At 42.4% G+C, this 23,947-nt stretch overlaps 1 protein-coding gene across 3 annotated transcripts in view; it reads right to left on the bottom strand.

Annotated features, from left to right (window-relative positions):
* OTUD7A (OTU deubiquitinase 7A) overlaps nt 1-23,947 on the bottom strand; it is a 129,678-nt gene that overhangs the window by 23,225 nt on the left and 82,506 nt on the right. For all 3 annotated transcript variants that reach the window (XM_080980707.1, XM_080980706.1, XM_080980708.1), the window contains 5 exons: nt 22,485-22,586; nt 19,515-19,642; nt 18,283-18,395; nt 8,010-8,137; nt 5,913-6,062 (listed from right to left, as the gene is read on the bottom strand). In XM_080980707.1, coding sequence (XP_080836833.1) covers nt 5,913-6,062; nt 8,010-8,137; nt 18,283-18,395; nt 19,515-19,642; nt 22,485-22,586 — 621 coding nt within the window. The remainder of the gene's footprint in view (nt 1-5,912; nt 6,063-8,009; nt 8,138-18,282; nt 18,396-19,514; nt 19,643-22,484; nt 22,587-23,947) is intronic.

The raw sequence follows: 23,947 nt of genomic DNA, 5'->3' as shown, positions 1-23,947 counted from the left end.
CACCAAGCTTGCTACTCTGTCAAAAAAAGAAATGAGAGTGGTCTGGCATGACTTATTTTTGAGAAACCCATGCTGGGTCTTAGTTATCATAGCACTCTTCTTCTAAGTGCTCACCGACTGACTGTTGAATTATCTGTTCTAGGACCTTTCCTAGTTCCTAGAACAGATAATAAAGGTTTATAAACAAAAACAGATTTCTCCATCTCAAGACAACCAAAACAAAAGAAACTGAAACAACCTATTTTCTTTTAGTGGCTACAGCTAATGTATTTTCAGGTTATTTCTCTCGCCCAAGGAAAACATAAATGATTGCATTCTTCATTAGAGGCCGTACTCTGCATGACTGTACCAACAAAGTCAATAGCTAGAAGTCAAAGTTGGAAAGAACTCTGCATGTTTTTATTTGCATAAAAAACTCAGAAGCATAGTAGGGAATATGCTTTGGAAAGGCAAACCCTGTCAATAATGGCATTCACTATTTATTGAGCTTGGACAGTTAGATCCAGTTAAAAAGTTAACTGCGTCAAAAGCCAGAAGTTTGCAGAAGCTCACCTGTGTTTGCACACAGCAGCTCTTGAAGGGGTGATGTACGGATTATTCTACAAACCTCTCACGTGTCTCATGCTAAAAGAAGCACAAGCTGGCCTGTGCCTATAGAACACGCAATGGGACAGCTGCTTTCAGGAATAAAACACAGAAATGTATTCAGCCTCTCCTCCCATTAAAGGGATGGTTTGCTGCGTAACTTTCTCTCAAGATATTCGCATCACTGCTTGCTTCATCCTAATATGAGAAGAGTCATGAAAATATTATCAGCCACTGCTGCAGAGAGCTAGCATTTTTCAATGGCTTATTTTAAATAGAACGTTTGTTTCATATTAATTTGCAAGCACTTGAAAATAAACATGTGGGCTGTGTGTCTTTACATTCATTTTTTAATTACTCCACTGGAAAGATGCCTAAAAATAGAATCCTAAATATCTAAAATGTAGTATGGCAGACATTGCTCCAACAGCCTGCTGTTAACAATTCATAAGTGGGCGCATGCATTGCCAGATATGTGTGGTTTTTATGCTGGCTTTCCCAAACAGCAGCTCTCTATTAACCCCACCCCAGCCTGCAAGTTGTTGTTTTTTAAACCTAGGAGTGTTTTAGGAGTCTTATACAATGCTGAGAAAGGGCACTGTGGAAGCCCCGGTGTCCTGGTGAGCAGTGGGGAGATTGGGCTCCCTTGTGATGCTCAGCTAGAGGTCAGGAAGGCTCCTACCCCCCCCCCCCCCAGCAGAGCGAGCTCCAAATACCCTGCAAACAGGAGCCGGATTGAGGCTGCTCAGCTGGGGAGTTGCAGGCTCTGTCACACTTTTCCATTGAGGGGTGCCCAACCCCAGCCCCAGTTGCTAGGTGAAAGCCTTCTGTTTCTCCCCACACCCCAATCATAAGCGTACCCCAGACATTACTGGAACACTGTGGGAGGTGATATTCACATTCATAACATTTAAAAGACCAGGTCACATGGGTGTTTGCAGACTTTTAAAGGACAACACTAGCAGCATGGAATTAAACCATGGGAAAGTGCTTGGCATGGCATAATTGTAAAATTTATGCCTGTCTCCATCTCTGTTACCTTAAAAAGCCTCCAAAATCTCATTGCCTTACTTGCTCTTGACACCAGCAAGTAAATGGCATCCCATGAGGCAGTTCTGAAATGGGAAAGGCATTGAGATTCATTTAGTTCAATCTGCTCTGTAACAAGATTTAGTGGCAAAATATGAATTTTAAAAAATAGTCTTTTGTACAGAGTTTGAAGCTCATTGCCTCTAGATATTCATAGGATTTGATCCCTCCCACTCTTTCAGAAGCACTTCATGAAATATATAATTTTCTACTCCTTTCCTAATTAATTGAGATGTTTTAATTTGCTTTTTTCTTTCATCCTCTATTGTTCTTACTTGTCTCTTTGTGCTTTCCCTTTCCCCTGTGTATCTAGTTTTATTGCTGTTCTGAAGACTCTTCAGTAGTTAACTCAGTTTACCTAGTTATGAAGGCAGTGTCAATGTACCTAAGGTGGAGCTGCTGAGGAACAAAAGGGAAGTATCAGAATGCTTGAAGAAATCACTAGAGGGGAACCCCTAAAGCGATAACCCCCACCCAAAAAAGCAGTGTAATGAGGACCAAGCATGTGCAATGAGAAAAGAACACTGAGTTTCTGTTGGGAGATTAAAAACCAGAGAGAATGAAAGGGCAGGAATGAAAATCTGACCTCTTACTGAGTTGTTCTCAATGAACCACACTGTATATTCAGTGTGCTGTGACATGAAGTAGTAAAAAAAAAGAAAAAGGAAAAAAGCTTCACCAGTAAATTTCTGTGCATGAGGCAGCTGCTAAAATGTGCATGAGAACAGCCAGTAAAAGAAGTGGCAACTTCACATCTGTGAGTCTGATTGAAAATTGGTAAGAACCGTTGAGAAGCAGTGGAAATTCAATGGCAACAACCCTTGTATCTTATACATATTCAGTAGAGCCTTCACAGAGGTAATTACACTAATCAGTAAGATGCAGCTGGCTAGAAGGTTTTTCATCTCTGAGAATTAGCTAAAAGTCAGAATAGCTTCAAAGCTATAGAGAGCAATGCTGCAGAACTAAACGATATTAGGTAGGAGATAAATTTTGGAAGGGCTACACATCTTGTAGCAAAAAAGCAGCAGCAAAAATATTGTCAGCTTAATCTACAGCACTTGAAGGAAGATTATAGCTTGAAATTTTTACTTGAAAGCTGTATTCAAACATGGAAAGGACTGACATCCTTTTAATAATAAGAGATGCACCCCCTTTGCAATCACTAGCGGACTTGGCCCACATTCCTATATGGAAAGGGGGTTGCAAATGGTCCCAGATCAAATAAAAATATAGAATGAATTTTTCTTCTACCTTTGTTCTTTTGCTGCAATTTCCCACAACCTGCCAGGGAATATCATTTAATCTTTTAAAATGTATTTCGAAATGTCTACTGAGTAGGCACCCACAATCACAGCATTTCTTTCCTTCATAGTGTCTCCTTGTACTGTTGAAATCAAAGCATGCTTTGAGCAACACTGGAATAAAGCCATCACACTTATCCATTTATGGGAAACCAGTCCTTTGACAGAAAGAGTTACTTGTGCCTTTGAACCGGCAAATTCATGAATAAAGGCAGCTAAAAACTCATGATTTAAAAAATATCAGCACAACAGCTGCTTACTTTATACCGCAAGATCTAGAAATCAAGAGGCCTGTTTCTAGCTGTGCTCTGCACAGAAAAAGGATCTTGAAATAAAAAAGATCTGTTAGAAGGTATAAAATGTCTTCATGTGGGAATTCAGCATCTTCAGATATATAAAAGCAGAAGTCTGGAGTATGCAAAACAAACAAATTGTTGCATTCTGGACATTACTTTGCAATATCCCTGTGTTCCATCATATGCCTGCATGAAGCCCTAGGGAGGATATCCTCTCTTAGTTAGCAATGTCAAACTCCTCCCACTTTCTTCTCTTTGCTTGGTTAACAATTTTGCCTGACACTATTGGGAGGCACTTATCCAAAGTCGGTGCTAGGCTTTTTCCATGATCTCCAGTACATCTGTGGCTAAAAGAACAAAGGCCAAACTAGGCCTGCTGCAGGGTATCTTGACTGCATGCATTTTTAAAAAGTGAAATAGCAGCCATGGTGGTGGTGATGGGGATTCAGACCAGAAAACAACACTAGAGGGAACCATTTATTCATGTGCTGGCTAAAAGTATTGTGCTCCTGTTATTCATACTTCTTAAAACCCTGGAAGATATTGTTTGTCTCATATCTTTGCCCACTACATTTCTATCACATTAGTGTTTGGGGAAAATAATTTTAATCTTTAACCAACTTTGCTCATAGTTTTTTGTCATGATTCTGGATTCATTTAAAGTGGTAGGCCCAGAATAAATTGGGTAGTGACAGTCCCCGTATGAACTTGAATTGTTAAGTTATGGGAAGGAGTCCCTGCTACAGGCTTTACTGGTGAAGTTATGAGGCATGTCTCTTAGCCTGTACAGTGGTACCTCAGGTTACAGATGCTTCAGGTTACAGACACTTCAGGTTACAGATTTTGCTAACCCAGAAATAGTACATTGGGTTAAGAACTTTGCTTCAGGATGAGAACAGAAATCGCGCAATGGCAGTGCTGCGGCAGTGGGAGGCCCCATTAGCTAAAGTGGTACCTCAGGTTAAGAACAGTTTCAAGTTAAGAGCGGACCTAAGTTCTTAACCCGAGGTACCACTGTATTGACTAATCTCTGGAAAATACTTTTGCCAAGGTTTTTTGTTTATTTTACACATCCTAAAATGCTGCGATTCTTTGAGGATCTTCCATAGTTTGAATCTTTTACTAGTGTGTTTTAAATTTGTTTTTATAGAGTTAGTACACTGTTTTTAATATTTTGAATAGCAAAGAGATATAGACATTTTTATATAGAAATGAATGTTGGGAAGAAGCTACTTCTCTTCTTGCACCAACTGAAGCTGGTCCAATTAAAAATGTCATCTTAACTATTTTACATTCCTTCATTTGCACCGTGAGTTGCAGTTATTGGAACGACAAGCTGCCTCGCCATACAGTTGTGAGAGCCGTTCCACTGAACATCAAAACACTAAGGAAAAAACAATGTACTCAAGACAAATGAAATTTCCCACATTTCCATCATCTCAATGATACATTTTCCAGTGCCACATGATGAATACAGATGATGTGCCATAGATTACACAGAAGCTTCAACTCTACATTAACAGCAAGCCTAAGCCCAGTCTGTTGACAAGGCATGTGCAAAATAACCTAGTTGCCTTTACCAAAGGTGCTAGTATTTTAACACAGTGCTTTGCATAATATGGTCCTAAGACTAAACCAGTCTTCTCTAACTATAGCGGAGGAGAACTTGTGGCATATCCAATAACTCTCTGGAATTATCTGGCATGGATGCTGGATAATGAGGATTTCTGGTTCCATTGAATAAAGAAATGTAGAAGTTGAGGGAAAGGTAGGTAGTAGCCACATTTAGACAATCATATATTGGCTCAATATTTCCTCTGAACCAGGAAACCATGTGTGCCAGCTTCAGAACAAGTCAGGGTCTTAAACCATGGTTTGGAATTGGAGTCTGGGCCCTGTGCCTCAGAACACCAATGACTTACCTGGTATACCTTTCACCTTTAGAAAGGCAGAATGCAGAAAACAGATCAGAGAAAAAAGCAAGGGAGATGGAAGAACCAAACGCTGCCCAATCACACCACCAACAATGGATTAGTACAATGTTAACTTGGAATTGCCACTTCTACAAGCTATGTTGGCAATGATTCAAAATACCACAGTGTGACCCATAAAATACACCTTCCAGAGATTCATATGAACAGATTTACATTTCAAAAGATTCATTTAAACAACCTTAAATCAATGACTTCCCTTCTTCTCTTTCCGTGGTTCATTTTGCACACCAAACATCCCTGCATATTTTACATGAACTAAACCATTCAGTAAACCATTGTTGCGTCCATCGAAACTTATTTACACTGTTAAATTTATCTTAATGCTACCAGCATTTGTAAATGAACACAATTTTCATACATATATTCAGTAAACAGTTTCCAGTCTTCTTTAAATGTATATAGTATTCTTTTTGTTCTCTTATTCTATATGTTAAATCTGCAAGTTGCACGTATTCCATCAGTTTAAGTAGCCATTCTTCTTTGGGTGGGACCTTGCTTGCTTCCTATTTTGGGGCCGCTGGCTGCTATCCTTTCTAACTCAGCACAGTGTTTATGATAGGCACATACAGATAGCATGCCCATAGACAGTAGCTCTGCATTCCTTTCCACTAAAAGAAAACAATTTGCTTTCCTACTTGACATACCTTGTTCCCTTTGTTGATCTTTTTGCTCCATAGACACAAGAGCAGAGAAATGCGCTTGATCATAGGCAAGGACCAGAGGTGAGCAATGACATCGGTTAGGCATGACTTCCAAAGGCAAGTAAATTCCACCAAATGGAATTGGTGCAAATGCTGTGAAGAAAAACCAAGATTTTGCAAACATGTTGTGAAACTAGGCCTCAGCAGCCTCAATGTATTTTAATATTGATGTACTACTTCATTCGGGACACGGGTGGCGCTGTGGGTTAAACCACAGAGCCTAGGACTTGCCGATCAGAAGGTCGGCGGTTCGAATTCCCGCAATGGGGTGAGCTGCCGTTGCTGTGTCCCAGCTCCTGCCAACCTAGCAGTTCGAAAGCACGTCAAAGTGCAAGTAGATAAATAGGTACCGCTCCAGCGGGAAGGTAAATGGCGTTTCTGTGCGCTGCTCTGGTTCGCCAGAAGCAGCTTAGTCATGCTGGCCACATGACGCGGAAGCTGTACGCCAGCTCCTTCGGCCAATAAAGCGAGATGAGTGCCTCAACCCCAGAGTCGGCCACGACGGGCCTAATGGTCAGGGGTCCCTTTATCTTTACCTTACTACTTCATTCATTTCCCATCACATCACAATCATGCAAAGTGGCCTATTGGGCATGCTGCTGTTTGATTATAACCGCAAGAGAGCTTGCTTAGCAGCTGACAGGCCAAAATGAATTGCTGCTGGACTATGCTCATCTTGGAGGGTTGCAAATTGTGCAGGCCTTCCCTAAACCAGGGATGATCTGTATATAGTTGCTCTCTTTACTGTATTCATAAGACACACAAAGTATAGTGAACAATGTCTGATATCAAAATATTTTCAGCAATTTTAAAAATTATTATTGGCTACAAATGTGCACTGCTGAATCTTACATTCTTTTGGCTTATTCAGTTTATCACACAGAGTTTCCATGATTACTACAAAGAGGATGCACTTAGAACTTATTTAGCATCTCTCATTCAGCCCAAGGCACACTTTGTGGTGAAATGTGAAAATTTCTGCACATCATAAATGACTGATTCTTAGATAAGAATTTTCTAATATCCAGAAGAGCAGGAGAAATTCATTGTTCAGGCTTTTGTAAAGCAAGTGGCATAAGCAGCTTGCACCTTTCCTGCTTACGACTGCTAACCGGTCATAATCTCAATGAGACAAATTTTCTTAATGAGACAAAAGGTGGAATGAAGTACTACAGTTGCCACCTCTCACTCCCCCTCCCCTTTCCCTAACTGTTGATCAAGGAGAGGGCTGAAAGTGGAATACTGAGGCATGGCTGCCTATAGCTCCTTTGAGGACTGGCAGCCATTACAGGTGTTGAAATGGTTCTTTTCATTAGGAGATAAAAGTAATAACCACTAGGGGGGAAACTGGATTGTCAGACACACTCTGGACAGGAAAAACACCAGCAGTGGAATTCTACCACCATTACTAAAACTCCTGTTCACTTATATGAAGCCTTTAAATTGTGCTTTTTGCCATTCTAGACAAATATTTCATTTCTAAAAGAGTAGATATCACACCTACCAGGTACCATGGTTTAACACAGTTTCCACTGAAATGAGTTAGTTTCCTTAATATCCCTTAATATCCAGTAGCTGCTAATATGCCACTGAACCTGATTTAAGGCTTTTGTAGATATGTAAAACAACTTAGGACCAGGATACTTGAAGGCACTCCTCTCCCTTGCCAACTGGCCTGGTCACTGAGGTCACTAAAGAGGCTATCTTGGTTGTGGCCCATTCTGACATGGCGCTCTCTCTCTCTCTCTCTCTCTCTCTCTCTCTTTCTCTCTCTCTCTCTCTCTCTCTCTGTGTGTAATATGAACTGAGTCAGGCACCCGCCATTTAGATGCTTGCTGAAGACAAGAGTCTTTTCCCCAGGACTTCTCTGGCTTCAAGCACCAAATGGTTTTAATTAACCCCAGGTTGGATATTTTACTGTTTCTACATATGTATGTTTATTGTTGTATTTTTAATATTAACTCTATATACCAACCTAAGATTTTATTAAAGGTGGTATAAAAACATTTTAAATAAATAATTGCCAGCAAAATGACTCACCTTCTCCTCCCGAGTCTCGTAGCATTGTGTCTGCAACAACAACAATCGGTCGCCTTAATATATGTGCCAGGACAAAAACATGGAACTCCTCTAGGCTCTCATACACGGGATCTTCAGAGTTGTCAACTCTAGAAAACCAAGTGCAATGGCACACAAGTCAGAACTAAAGAGGTTTTCACCCCTTTCCTTACAGTTACTTGTTCTCATGCTTATATGCATTTCCAACTCAACTCAAATATAATGAAAAACACAGAAGCCAATTTTATTCCTAACAGCTAATGTAAATAAAAATAAGTGCTTACATAGTTTCCAGAAGACACTCAGGATAGCTAAATTTTGAACTTGAGGTATATATAACAGAGTACAAAATGCACATAGTTCATCAGTTAAGGAAGGCATCAACAAAGAAAGAATGGAATCCCCACCCCAAAGGAGGTACCAGGAAAGGGTTGAAGCTCCAACTGCATTTTAAAGAGAGATTTGGCTGCTCACTGCTGGAGATAACCTGGACTGCATCATTAACTGCCAGCAGACTGACCCCACTTCTCAGACAAGATGATTTCCCAAAGCAGTTTACAAATACCTTACAAAAATCTCAATAACGAATAACAAATCTTGGCTGACAAGTGGGGTATGAATATACTAAAGAACAAGAACATTGCTTGTGTGCGGGGCTTTTTTTCAGCTGGAGCTCACTGGACTGCAGCTCCGGCACTGTTCAGGTGGCTGCCATTGCAGGCCAGTGCCCCCCCCCATCCAACGGGAAAGCCAACAGGGGAGCATCCTGCCCTGAAAAACTGATCTGCCTGCTTGGCCAACTGTGAGTGGGCAAGGGGGTGGGATTGTAGATTTTTTGTTTGTGGATTTCCCTCCTTTCCTCCCTTCAACCCCTCTGGAGCCACTTTCCTAAAATTGCTCCTGCATCCCTCTCAGGAAAAAGATCAGTGAGGGCGGAAAGGCTTTGGGGAGTGTCCACAGGGGGCTTTCCTTAATTTTTCACTTTCAGCACTGGCAGCTGAGTGAAACTGCCCCTGTGTGCGCCACTGTGCAAGTCAAGATGAGATTCAAAGTGCCGCCTTGCCTGATTCACAAGCAAAATGGCTGCCGCTGAGTGGGAAGGCGTGTGCAAGCACACCTGGGGCTGGGAGGGGGCTCTTAAATCCGGCAAGTATTCTTTGCCAAGGAGACACAGAAGGAGAGGAAGGGTGAGGAAGTGGATCAGCATGTGGGGATGGTGGGGTTTGGAGACATGTGAAGGGATCGTGTCAAGCCTTGCCTTGGTGTGTGCGTGCGCAAGAGTGGGGTGTGTGTGTGAGAGAGAGATACATGTGGAATAACTTCCTGGAAGGGAGATGGTGGAATTCTAGACACAGGCACCTACTCTATGGGGCTGAGGACACCTCAGATGTGGGGACAAAGTATGTGGGGACAGGAACAAGCCCCCCCATCTTTTTTAAAATTAATTTTATTAAGGTTTATAGAGAAATATACAAAATTTAATATAGTTTCCCTTTTTTAACCAAACAAAGACTTTTATATAGACACCATAAAAACACAAAAAGGTGGCAGGAAGGGGGAGAGAAATAGAGATGGATAAATAAATAAATAAAAAGAATACTGTAGAGAAGAGGTTAAAAGAGAAAGATAGAAAAATAAGATTCAGAAAGTTAAGAACTTCTGATTCTTTATCTGTCCGCTATATAACAATATTCACTTTGTCCAATCCAATATAACGCCCCACAAAGCCACTTTCTATAAATAAACATTATCTTCAGTCCTAAAATCCGATGTCATCATTTCTTTTTCGCACAAAAAGTCTACGAGAGGTTTCCAATCTTTAACCAAGACCACCACCACCCTCACCCCAATGTTGAGGGGCCTCACTGGGCCTCTCTGCAGTGGCAACGGACCTCGGCGCCTCCTCCCAACACGCATGATGTTGCAGATGTGACATCACGTGCATGCAATGAGCTCCCTCAATGGTGGGCAGAACTTAGCACCTCTGGTTCCAGGAGTCGGCTTGGGGAGGAGAAAGGAAACGTGTAAATGGACATGCATGATGGATGTTGGGAGTCATATTGAGGTGGGAAGCCAGTAAGAGTTCATCTAAATGTCTTCTGGAAGAAGCAAAAGTTGGGAGTGGACTTGGGGATGATGTGGCATGTGAAAGCTGTGTGTCCCTGGAGGGAGGAGGAGGCGTGGGCTGTGTTTGGCAGTAACATCCCAGTGTTGGGATGGTTGGTGAGTCCAAGAAGTTGGAGAAATATCAGATAGTGTACAGAGAAGGGGAGGCATTTGGGGATGAAACTTCCTCGAGCTTGTGCTTTCCAGAACTTTTTCTTTTTTTCATTCAAACCCAACATGTTTTGGTTAGGTTTTATTTGCCTTGTTTAATGTACTTATAATGTATGATATGCTTTTAATTTGAAATATACTAGCCAGTTAGTTTATGATGGTTCAAGTAGTGCATTTCAAAGCGTTATCTACCTCAGACTCTCCGTGATGGTTAAAATCTAAACAATTTTTGTAGTGGTGCCTGAAATATGTGTTAGTTGTTTGCCAGAATCTAATATGAAGGAAAGGGGGTTTACGGAGAATCCAGAAATCTTCTGCAGAGTAGAAGGAAAGGAGGACCTTTTTCTGCAGTCCCACTTTCAGCCACTTTCTGAAGATGGGAGAAGGGACCACATAAGAATATTAGGGGGGCAGGCAGGGGAAGCATGGCTTTGTTTTTTGCACTCTCAGATGAGGACTAGACCATATGAAAATAAACATTTTAGCTGGAGTTCAGTCATTTCAGCTTTGTAATTTTGTGTCCATAGCCTACTTTTCAGGTGCCATGTGGCGCCCAGCTTGTCATGGTGAATTCTGGCACCTCTATTTTAAAAAAACAGAAAAGCAGCGCTGCATGTGTGCTCCGCCCCCCTTCTCCATTGCTGCACTCTGTGTATATTGCAATCTAGTTATCTACATCCAAATATATAACCTAGTCTGAAAAGTTGCTCTCAGGTTAAACTGAGGATTGTGGCACACCTGCTGCCAAAGCAACAGTTCCATGTGGAGCAGACTTCATGCCACAGCCATAACATTTCATGTGGTTCCTGCTTTGCATCAATCTTTGTTTCTGCAACAAACATTTTTTCAAAGTCAAGTTATATGTCAAGTTCCCTTTGGAACAAGAATAGCACCTTAAGAATTTCAGCTTTCATATCTCTTAAAGGTAAAGGTAAAGGGACCCCTGACCATTAGGTCCAGTCGTGGCCAACTCTGGGGTTGTGGCACTCATCTCGCTTTACTGGCTGAGGGAGCCGGCGTACAGCTTCCGGGTCATGTGGCCAGCATGACTAAGCCACTTCTGGTGAACCAGAGCAGCGCATGGAAACATCGTTTACCATCCCGCCAGAGTGGTGCCTATTTATCTACTTGCACTTTGAGATGCTTCCGAACTGCTAGGTTGGCAGGAGCAGGGACCGAGCAACGGGAGCTCACCCCGTCGCAGGGACTTGAACCGCCAACCTTCTGATCGGCAAGTCCTAGGCTCTGTGGTTTAACCCACAGCGCCACCCACGTCCCTCATATCCTTTAGGATGTGCTTAGTCACGAAGCCTTAGCGCACACTTACTGCTGACACTCTCAAGTCACACCAAGAATGGCATTTCTGTGTTAAGAGGCAGGGCTGGTTCACACGGGGCTGTACGTCTCTTGGTTATTCATCACTTGCTAGCTGACAACTGAATGTGTGAACTCACTCTGCTAAGAAACATTATGTTTGAGGTGATGTGAAAGTTCTAGCTGTAGTGTTTGATCAGTGATGGCTCATTCAGACACCACCACCCAACAAGTGAACATAGATGCATGATTTATGCAGGATTTCTGACTGCCAGATACTGCGGGAAGCAACAGGGGGTTATCACCACACCTTCTCCGGCATCTAACTGGTTAGCAATGAAATGACTGGATTGGATGCCTTATGCTACCTGTAAATAAACCTCGCTAGTGGCACTTTGGGAACTTCCCACCAGGAAACTTTGCTGACAGTTTTGTGTCATTGTATATTTCCTGATTTAATTCTTCAGAACTCTGAAAGTTAACAATGTTTGTATTTTTCTTTTCAAGAGAGAACATGTTTGCTTGCAAAATAATAAATAAATAAATAAATAACCTAAGATGCAACCAGCAGCAGCCCAGTCTAGCTCAGAACCCATTATTTCCTCTTTTTAAAACAGTTTGCTTTGAAGCTGACACAACTTTGAATGCTTCAAGTTTGTTCTGGCACCAAAGAAAACTGGCTCATCTATAATTCAAAGGGCATCATGCAAATTGTCCTTGGCAACAGCACAGTGAAATAACTGGGAGGTTCTGGCTCAGAAGGGTTCTTGGAATGTTCTCTTCCCAAAAAGAGGCAAGGGCTGAGGGCTCCCATTTCTATCCCCACACCACAGATTTTCACCTTGGATCCCGGCAAGGAACGGGTTGCAGAATCAATTCCATATGTAGGGGCCACCGCCCCCCCCCAAGCAACACACACATGGACAGCTTTAGGGGTAGCTAATAGAGAAAAGCCCAACCCAGTGTAGACTAATTTCATTTCCATTGTTGAGCAAGTATATGAAAAAAAATGTATGAGGAGCCCCGCAATTCAGATCAAAACCTTGATCTGCAAATAGAATTAGTGCACTTACACTGTTGGAAAGCAGGTACCCTTATGCCCCCCCCCCACTGGGCAAACAGCAGCTTTGGGTGGCAATTTTGAGAAATATGCTGCAGAGGACAATGGAAGAAGAACCCGTGGCCCATGCCACAGCACCAATGCTGTCCCACAGTAGCCCTGATCTTACAGAAAAGGTAAGAGATCCTGTTCATTGATTTCTCAAATCATACCTACTTTTGCCCTTTTATTAGCCAAGCAAGGCAGAGGTAGAGGTAAAAGGGAGAGGTCAAGCACTGACACATGAGCAGCAAGTAAGATTTTAGAGGAGAATCATAGGCGGCGGGTGTGCACATTAGTTGTGGCTGGTATGATACTGAAAAGGCTTTTCTGAAGGAACAGTCAGATTTAAAAGAGAAAACCTGTTATACGTACCATGAAAGGTATTTCTGGATCCTATAAAAGCTACTGCCAGATTGGGATTTAGGTTTGGCGAAGCCCAACAGTCAACAGGCAACAAAGCAAGATTGCAAAAAATAAAATAAACAATTCAAACAGGAAGCTGTCGTCTTAGCTTCTTCCCTTTTCAGTTCTTAAGCAACAAGCCAGAAAGTGAGGTGACTAGTATAGCATGGAGATGGATTTCAACAGAAAGGATGCTTTAAAAATTCACTGAGACTCTCTGGTAGGAAAGGTAGAGAAGTATAATGGAGAAACTATTAGAAAAAGTAGACAAGTGATGAGGCGCATCAGAATAAACAGCAGCTGACAGCTCAGGTGGACTCTGGTGGCAGCTGTTAAAGCATCCAGAAGTACATTCCTCTTGTGGGGATCTGATGAGACTGGAGACAGTAAGAATTGTGTGGAGTTCAGGTTAATTCCAGGTGGAGACCACTGCAGAAAATGTCCAGCAACCATAGGGCTGCCATGGTCTGCTGCCAAATGTGGGAGGATCGTGCCCACATTGCTGAGAGAGGGTTTGTTCTGTTGGGCATTGCAGGAGCAAGACTGTTGATTTTCTTTGAGTCCTCCACACTGCCTGTTCTAGTGGGCTGGGAGGACCAAAAACCCCCAACTCTGGTGGACCTTGAGTCTTGACAGGAGTACTTTGGCTTGTAGGAATGGAAATGATGTTGTGAGAAGACTTGTCACCAGGGCTGGGGGATGTTAGCTTTACAACATCACGATGGATCACCAGCCCAACATCACAATGTTGAAAGCGAGGAACAAGCTGCCTTGGCTCCGGCCCTGCGAGGCATTGGGGTGAAACTGCCTCAGCTCACACCTGATCTGGCTCTGAGATGCTCTGCATAGAACTCCCTTGGCGAGTGGGCAGGAGAGGTAGCAAACTGGGAAGATCTGCCATAGCTGTAAGTGGTGGGTGCTGCCATTTAACTGAGCTGGGGAGGGCTGTAGCCAAATCTTGAGTGGAAGCAGAGCTAGCTGTAAAAATGTCTATTGCCTTTACACACTGTAATTTTGCTGCTGCTATCTGCTCCTGGTGGGAGAGTGTGGATTTCGTCTGTGCCTTTCCATTTAAATGCAGGCAAAGAAGCTGTTTTGTTTACTGATCGTTAGCAGAAAAACTTGGGTAACTGACTGATGAGTAGTGGTTTGAAAAACCTTAGCTGTACTGAGCAAATGGCTGGGGCTGGAGCTGGGCGGGGAGGAGGGGATACAGAATCTACTATGACTGAAGTCAGCAAAGCAAAGGACAAGACAGCGACTCAAGAGGTTGCAGATAAAGAAACCAACAACTGAACAGGCCTCAAAAAATGACCAGGAAAACATCCGACTGGGAGAAGGAGTGCTGATGAGGCTAAACACATAGAGAAGTTCAGCAAAAGGCAGAAGAAGCAAGGAAATAACCAGCCTGAAAGGAGAACACCAGGAGTCTCAGGAAGAAATGACTGCTTTCTGTGATGCAAATTTTAAAAACTGAAGAAGCAGAGAGGAGCTTAGATGACAGCTTCCTGTTTTAATTCATCATCATCATTATTATTATTCAAGCCTGCAATGTTGCCTATTGACCACTGGGTGGTGCCAAACCAAAATCCCAATCTGGCCACAGACTTTACCTGGTCTCTAGAAAGAAGGATGCTGGCTTGACAGATGGAAAGGGACATTGTTCTAGGAAGCTTCCCCATCTTGCCTCACCATAAGTAAACAGAGAGATAGCACATGGTCTCCAATGTGGTCACTGAGTTTAAAAAGTTTATTTGTCCCTGCTTTAAGCAAAACCAGAGTGTTGCCACTGGGAGAAAAGAGGTTTAAAGTAAATTATGCATGTGGTTACCATCTTCCAGTTAAGTTACAAAAGTTATTTGTAAGTTAAAGTTCAGTTCTGTCACAGAAAAAGCTCCAGTGAAAAAAATTACATCCAAATGCAAATTTGTGAATTTTGCACAAAGTAGGAAATATTCTAATTTGCTGATCAATGATATTTCAAACAAAATCCTTACTTGAAGTGCTGCTCAGCTCTCTCTAGGTTTTCAGTAGAAATATGGGAAATGGCAGAGCTCGGAATTTGTTGACACTCCGTCAGTGTTAAGCCTTGGAAATTTGAGGACTTCCCCGGAATCACATGAACTGGGCAGCTCCTTAGGCCTTGAGTTTCAATTCTACCAGAAGGTCTTAGAGCCTCCTCTGAATAAAGCTTCTTTTATAAAGCTACTCCTTATTATTGGTGCCTTTTGTTGGACCCAGAAACATTACAATGGTTTCCAGTTAGGTTGCCACTGTCAAGCCCTCATCAGCTGTTAACTCTCTGGGGAGAAATCTCAACCCTATTCTAATCTCAGGCTCCCTTGCACCTTCCTCCAGCCCAGAGCTCAGGAGAAACCACCACATGAATTGGCCGCACCAAATTTTATTTGACCTTGGGCTCTCCTTGGGTGCCCTGCAATCCTTTCAGTCTAGGGAAGCATTCCAGGGTCAGAACGTTCCTAAACTCAAATGAACAAGGTACAGAATAGTTCACTATTTACATTCTCCACACCATATGGAAAAGCATAAGAGCAGGGTCCCCAAACTAAGGCCTGCGGGCTGGATAAGGCCTGAGGGACTCGTTTATCTGGCTCACGGCGACCCCCGCCGCCCGCTCTTACCGGCACTGTGCTGTGCGGCTGCCCACTTCCGGGTCGGAGGAGCACCAGAAATAGCTTGTGTGCATGTGTAATTTGTGCACGCACAAGAGTTATTTCTGGTGCACATCCGGGTCAGAGGAGGCCCGTGCACATGCGCACAAGCTATTTCCGGTGCTCCTCCGACCCAGAAGTGCGCTGGAAATGGCGTGTGCGCACACGTATGGGCACGCACTACCCCGCCCTCTGGCCCGCCATGCGATCGGCGCTGGAGACACCAGCCTGAGGCGCAGTAAGTTTGCTGACCCCTGCATAAGGGGGTGGAGATGTAAGTCCATGAGACTCTCACCAGTTGAGGTTTATTCCCAGAAAATAATGTGTGGCCAGGACTCCCCCCCCCCCCATTGCTCTAAGCCACTGGGCTGCTTTTAGAATGGTCTTTTAATTTCATGCTATATTTACTAAAGTCATCATCCTTTCACATTTGTGTAAGAGATACTACCTGCAGATCATGATCTAGAAAGGTCTGGCAGTGGCTGGGCGGTGGCGGTGGGGGGAAGCCAACATCCCACCCTGGTGACTGGCAGCTCCACGTAAGGAGGATTGATTTGCACATTGAAAACTGTGCTATTGGACATCTAAAATATTTATTAGTTGGATGGGTACTTTTGTTTTGATTTCCAGAGAAGCAAAGCTGTCAAAAGTGACTTCTTCAATGACTGAGCTCTTTTATTTTGGCAAATACATCTCAGCACATCTCTAATTGGAGTACACTGAGCTGTGCAAAAGCATGAGGCATAAACCGCCTGAGAAGGACAGAATGAGGTTGCAAGAACTACTAATAAGGACCTGAATACAAAAGTAGTGCAGATTAAGTAAATGCAAAAGCAGCACAGTATTATTATTTTTTAACACACACAACCCCACAGAGAGAGAAACTAAAATTATTTACATCTGTGGTCACCAGCTCTGTGGTCATGGGCACCATGCCCTTCACTGACACCCCTGCAGGGTCTTCAGACTCTGAGTTTTCATAATGTTTAAAAAATATGTCTCTTGGCCTCAAAGAAACAAAGTTATGAAGCATAATTTAGAGGTACCCTTCTTAGCATTTTATGTGAAATGAGCTAGCTCAGCTGTTTCTTTCTGTCAGTATTGGTTAAAATGAGTGATGTCACAGCTGTGACTAATGAGTGACTTTTTTGGACACCAGGAAATAGGAATCCCTGGTGTCTTAAACAGCTGCTCTTTCCACCTTCTCTTTAGTGTGCTTTTTCTGTTTCCCTTGTATTTCCCAGTCTTCAAAATCTCTGTAGTTTCCCCTTCCTTTTCTCCTAGCAAATAGAAGGCATCTTTCCTGTGGTGAGTTCATCTGAGATCAGGTTGTCCCTAAAAGTTATTTTCTGCAAATACTGCTACAAAGTAAGTACAGGTGGGTGTTAAAGAATCCCTCTTCCCCAAAATGGACAAATGAAAAAATCTTTGGGGAAAGGTTTGGGCATGTCTCTGGCTCTGCAGGGGCTAAAGACCCTCATTAGTAATTCACTGTCTCATACCACAAAGAATATTCCAGAGTGCTTCAGCAGCCAGTGCCTCTTCCCAAGGAACTGTGGCAACTGGAGCTCTGCGAAGAGAACAGAAGCCTCCTACCAACTCTCAGCACTCTTAACAAACAACAGTTCCCACAATTATGTGGGGGTGTAGTGCAGGTGAGGACTTATAGTACAGTGGTATGCATGTCTTCTCCTAAGTATATTTGTTTTAAAAGGGACTAAATCCCTAGTAAGTGGGTATAGCATGGCAACCTATGCTTTGGTTTAGGGTTGGCATTAGGGGAAAACAGGATTCTTTGACAGCTGTATGGCAGGCAGAAATTCAACAGGTGAAGCATTTTCTCATATGGAAATACAATCATGTGAATATTCACAGAATTCACCTGTTAGCTGCCTGTCAGCCATGTGGAGCATTTCACAGGCAGTTTCTTGAGAGGCTTTTAAAAAACATGCGTGTTGGAATAGTGGAAGAAGCGCAGGAATTGCCTGCCGCACATTTTTCTGCCTGTCAGCAGGCTTGTGGAACTTTTTAAAAAGGTGGGGACAGGCAAAGAAACATGGAAATCCTCCATTTAGTGCTGTGTTTGTTTTGCTGCCTGTTGGGCCGTGGAGCAAGCAGCTGCTTGAAGGGGGCCTCTGTTGTATATTATGCAAGTTTTATTATGATATTTTTCTACCTATTTTCTTCATGCTATTCATAATTTTATGAATCCCTAAGTCATCTTGTTTTCTTAACACTACCCTCATCTTAGGCAAGGTGCTTCTACTCTTATTAGAAACGGCTACAATATTTAGGTGTATTCAGTTTACTGGACATTTATCAACTACAACATATCACTTCTGCCAATAGGAACACATCCTGTAACTCCCAATACGTTTCTGGAAGCAGGATTTGATGATACAAAACTTTCCTTTCCTACCTATTATATCACAAATTGTGTCATGGTAGGTTAGTAAATCAGAAAAGGAACAGGGCAACCCCGACTTACCCGCCTCCAGTGCCTCCATTTTTGCTGAAGTGAGTTCGTGGTTCACTCGAAGCCAGTTTGAGCAGCTCATTCCATTCCCGCTCCCATTCTTCTTCTGTGTAAACTAACCCTGACTAGGAGAGAGAGGAGAAGGCAGGTCAAGAAACAAGGAGACAACTGTATACATTGTGCCTTGATTTGTATCTTTATTTCTTGAGTTAAAAGATCTCTGAACTCACGTATGCACAAGAAGAAGAAGAAGAGTTTGGATTTGATATCCCGCCTTTCACTCCCCTTCAGGAGTCTCAAAGCGGCTGACATTCTCCTTTCCCTTCCTCTCCCACAACAAACACTCTGTGAGGTGAGTGGGGCTGAGAGACTTCAGAGAAGTGTGACTAGCCCAAGGTCACCCAGCAGCTGCATGTGGAGGAGCGGGGAATCGAACCCGGTTCCCCAGATAACGAGACTACCACTCTTAACCACTACACCACACTGGCTCCCAAGTCCTCTGGAACCTGAGAGCACAATTGCTAAGGCTCATTTGCAGTATCCCTTCCCCCCCAAATATACATTAATTCAGCTGCTTTTAATGACCAAAGTAAGCCATCCCACTTTGAATTAAGTTTTCATAGAAACAATCTTATTTGGTTTCTCTTACAAATATTCTTCTGGAAGGAGGGCAGAATAAAAAAGGTTAAATTGTGTGTGCATGTGTGGAATCTGCTATCCTATGCTCCACTACTGGGAGTAAGTCCTGCTACATATAGTGATACTGATATCCTAGGAAACATGCATAGAATTGTGTTGTCAGTGTCTCAGACTTCCAATGGTTGTCAAACCAGACTTTGCTGTGCAAAAATGCCTATTTGCACCAAGTGTTTAACAAAATGTTCTTCTCAAAATGTTTGTTTAAACAGCACAATGACATCATACAAAATAATTTAGAACAGAACAGAGAGGGAACATTTCTGATACTGAAAGTTGAGTGGTATAAATTAAGTATAAATTAAGTGTCTCACTGTTAAGTGAAAGATGCAAGGTAATGGGCTGTCCTGCAAATCATTCCCCCCCCCCCATGGATTATGAGGACTAACTGAAGATATCCAGTGGATGGGGAAAGCACTCTGTCCATGCTCCAAGTCCTTCTTTAGCATTCTGTCACAAGCATCAGGCACTAATAAGGGACTCTATGAGGAAGCCATAGTGAGTATGGCTTCAAATTAAGATTGATCAATTCTTGATATTGTACAAACCTCTTTATTCTGCTGTGTCTGCTGCCACCTCCATCTTCTCTTCAGGGCTTCCCTTTCAGCACCACTTCGCATCATTGTGTAAAGTGCTTTCCGTAATACAAGGTCCCGGTCATGAAACCCCCACATTCCTAAATGCAAAAAAGTAGTGTGACAGGAGCAAGTATGAAAACAGGAATAGCACAAAACACACATGAAGAGGAATTAAGGCTTAGGTGTAATCATTTGCATGGTTCTCCTAACTGGAGTTTAATTCCCTTTGATTATGTTTAAGCATTTCAAATAATAGGTGCAAACATTAAATAAGTTAATACAGTGGTGCCTCGCAAGACGAAATTAATTCGTTCCGCGAGTTTTGTCGTCTTGCGATTTTTTTCGTCTTGCGAAGCACGGTGTCGGGGAAGTTTTGGAAAAGCTTCAAAAATCACCAAAGTCTTTAAAAACCTCAAAAAAGGCTACCACACCGCGTTCTATGAGTTGCTCCTCAAAGTCAAGTCGCAACTGTATTAACGGTGTTAAGAAAAAGGAAACAAACTTGCAAGACGTTTCCGTCTTGCGAAGCAAGCCCATAGGGAAAATCGTCTTGCGAAGCAACTCAAAAAACCAAAAACCCTTTCGTCTAGCGAGTTTTTTGTCTTGCGAGGCATTCGTCTTGCGAGGTACCACGTATAGGGCAATACTGAATTCAAAGCAAGTTTTAAGAAATGTTCTTTAGAAACAATGGAAGAGTTGAGTTGCCTGATGCACAACTTTGCCGGAAGGAAACAAATGTTCTTGATTTTAGCCTCAGAAATTTGGAGTTCTATTGGTGGGCCTTGAATGACTAATGATCACTGGGGGCTCTTTTGACTGTTTTAGAAATAATGACCCAAAAACCTAAGGGCTGGCTGACTCGCACAAGAGAGGGATGAATATCCCCTGGAATCCAAGTTCATTATAAAAGAACTTGAATTTGCTATATTTGAATCCTAAAAATACTACCAGCCACAGGCTTGCAAGCTTAAAAATCAGCAAATTATTTGTGTTTAATGCACTGAAATTATTTTAATTCAAATATAAATAATATTCTGATTGCTGCTTTACCAAAGAATGTCTTTCTTTAAGCCGGGGTCAATTTGTGTCTGGCATTGTTGTGTGTCCTGGCCCTTCACCATGGCTGCTTGGGTTAAAGTCTGGAATGCTTGTCTCGGGGGGGGGGGCTGTGGGTACTCTCTGCAGGTCTCTTGCTCAGGGCTCCATGCCATGTGCCTTCCCCTTCCTTCCCTGTGTATGTTGTGTGCTCCAAAACAATGGATGGAAGGAGCATAAGGGGGACTGAACTGCCTGTAAGGATGCCTCAGGCCTGGCGGTGGGGCAGTCTTTGAGGTCCTGTGGTGTCATCCTACATGTTGTGATGCAGGGGTATGTGCTGGGAGCAGCCTCCATGTTACCAGCATTTCTGGCAGTAGAAGTTTCCACAGGCACTGGGGGCAGGGGAGAGGACATGACAAACAGCCTCTTCATTAAGAATGCAGTTGGTGTGACAAACATGTTTCTTCTGCAACTTGAAATCTACTTTCTTTTTTTTCTTTCTTTTTTTTCTTACTTTCTTTTCCTTTTTTCTGTTGTTAATGATCATAGGGCTACATTTTACACTAATAGCAAAAAAGCAATGAGAGAAAACAGACATGAAGTCCACTTGAATTATAAGTTGAATATAAGGTGGATACTGACAAGCAGAAACAGGTGCAGAAGAGGGTGACCAAGATGATAAAGGGTCTGGGAACCGTGCCTTAGGAGCAGCCTGGAGAAGAAAAGACTGAGAAGTGATGTGACAGCCATCTTCAAATATTTGAAGGGCTGACACATGGAAGATAGAGCAAGGTTGTTTTCTTCTGCTCCAGAGGATAGGACCCAAACTAATGGATTCAAATTACAGCGGCACCTCGGTTTAATGACAGCCCTGTTTATGAACAATTTTGTTTACAAACTCCGCAAAACTGGAAATAGCGTCCTGGTGTCCACCTCGGTCTAAGAACGGAATCCGAACTGTGGAAGGTCACCGGTGGTGGGAGGCCTCATTAGGGAAAGCGCGCCTCAGTTTAAGAACGGTTTTGGTTTAAGAACGGACAAGAAATGTGATTCCTACTAAACATTTGGAAGAACTTGCTGACTTTCGCACCTGTTTAAGAGTGGAACAGACTCCACTCTCCTTTGTTGGAGGTGTTTCAGTGAGGGCTGGATGGTCATCTGTCAGGGATTCTTTAGCTTTAATTCTAGTCCAAGAGGATGGACTAGATGACCACTGGTGTCCCTTCCAACTTTGAAATTCTATGATAAATATTTTAGAAGATTCAGGCCTCTGCCTGCAATTCTGTTCTTGACACAATCTTATTAGAATAAATGGAATATTTGTCCGCATCAGGTAACTACTTTATGAATATCAAATGCTGGTCCCACAGGTTAAAAAATTAATTTGCTACTGTACCTTCATCAGTGCCAGCAAAGTGGTGTAGCACCTGTCAGCCATAAAATTGTACTGACCAGTGACATATCCAATGTAACGTGTGTGTGTGTGTGTGTGTGTGTGTGTGTGTGTAGAACACCTTTTTATTTCAACGTAGCCCAGTTCTATCTTCAAATTTAAAGAAAACTAATGTGTCCTTATCTCACTGATCCTTAAAACTGCTCTGTGAAACAGAAAACTGAAGCTGAGAGGTCCGGTGTTGCTTTCAGCAAGTCTATGGACGACCAGAGATGAGTACTCAGATCTCACAGAACCTAGTCCAAATAGTCACTATAATCATGATATCATTTGCTAACGTGGATAAGAGGAGATCCCCCAACATTGTGTTTGTACACCATGGGGTCCACGTCTTGTTCAAGTGAGGTTCTTTCAATCCTTCTGAAGGAGAAAGATTGAATCTAAGCATTGTAAGCAAGATAGAGAGTTGTCCTATTCTTTCAGAATGCATTATTTACCAGAAGACCTACCTAGGGAAGCCGCATGCAAGAGGCAGTTGCCGTCCCCTGTGGTTGCCAGTGGGAGAAGGCGTTTACAACTTGTACACACTGTGGACCACCAGTTAAGACGACCTGAAAAATGAAAATTAATTTAAAATGTAAGGACACTGCCAACATTAAGCACTTTGGAGTCCTGTTGATATTAAAAACAAATAGCTTAATCTTTTCAACTGTAATCAATGGTTGTGGTCGCAATAAACTGAAATTAGGCTAAAGCAACCTATAACATGAAAATGTGTGGCTATACTTAAACCCAGGAGAATTTCAGATCCTACTGGAAGTCTATTTTCCCTATATCCAAAAAAGCATATAAATTGTAGCTATATTAATAGGTTGGGTTATTAAAAACACTTGGTAATCGCCACGTGTATTCAACAAGCAGCAGCTGGCACACACTTCACATGCCTAACCATTCTTATGAAATCTAAATCAAGAGTGCACAGGGGAAGCATAATTTAAAGTGGGCTGGGCTGCCTTTGGGAGTGATAAAACTGGAAGTAACATATCCTCATTTTTAGCAGCTCCTTTCTTGCAGGCATGGTGAAATAACAGACTATCACCTGCACCATGCAGAAGATTTTGACAATAATGTAGGTGTGGTAAGAAAAATCAAGGGTGCTGCATAAAGGAGACGTATACAATCCATATAAAATCTATACATTTCTTGATATGAGCTTTATAGTGAATAAGGTAATAGCTAAGAAAACAAATCTAAGGTGGGCTGCCTGTTACATTTCGGAGTCAATATAAAGCACAATTCTCTTGTGTTAAGAAATAGTTTTCCAAAGAGGTCATACCAGCAATGTCGATTCCTTCTTTGACTTAGCAAAAATGGTTTCAAAGTTGTAAATGGTGGCACTTACATTATAGCAAATCTTCCCAATTTTAAAAGCATAAACATGACAACAGCTGGACATATAAAGTAATGGGGCTCTTTATATGTCCAGCTGTCCTTTGTCAACAACAAATTGTCACTGTTTTTTGTTTAATATATGCTACAGTATATGGTAATTTATGGACCTAATAGGTATCTAAAGCCATTTGCACATAACAAAATGTGTATTTTATCAAAGTAATTGTTGAAATGAAATACAATTGGAAATGTACCGTACTTCCAGCTTTTTTCCTTTAATTTTTTGGGGGGTCCCCAAGAGAGTGGGGCCCTAAGCTATAGATTGTTTAGCTTATACGTAAATCCGGCACTGATGACAACAAATACTCAACGAAGCTCTTGCTCCTTGGAATCTTGGGGATGTCCAGTGTACAACCTGATTATCTCTTGGCTCAGGCTGACTGGACAGAAACAGGAGTGGAGGCGGCTTACTACCCTTGAGGCTGGTTTGGCCCTGGGGTTCAGAATAACACCCGAACTCAACAGGAAAAATGCTGACCTGGGTTTGGATTCAGGCTGAATCCTTTACAGCCCCCACTTG

This window comes from Podarcis pityusensis, assembly GCF_964106645.2.
Source record: "Podarcis pityusensis genome assembly, chromosome: 14".
Lineage (NCBI taxonomy): Eukaryota > Metazoa > Chordata > Lepidosauria > Squamata > Lacertidae > Podarcis > Podarcis pityusensis.
Note: the sequence above shows the minus strand (reverse complement) of the source record. Positions and strands in the feature narration are given on the sequence as shown.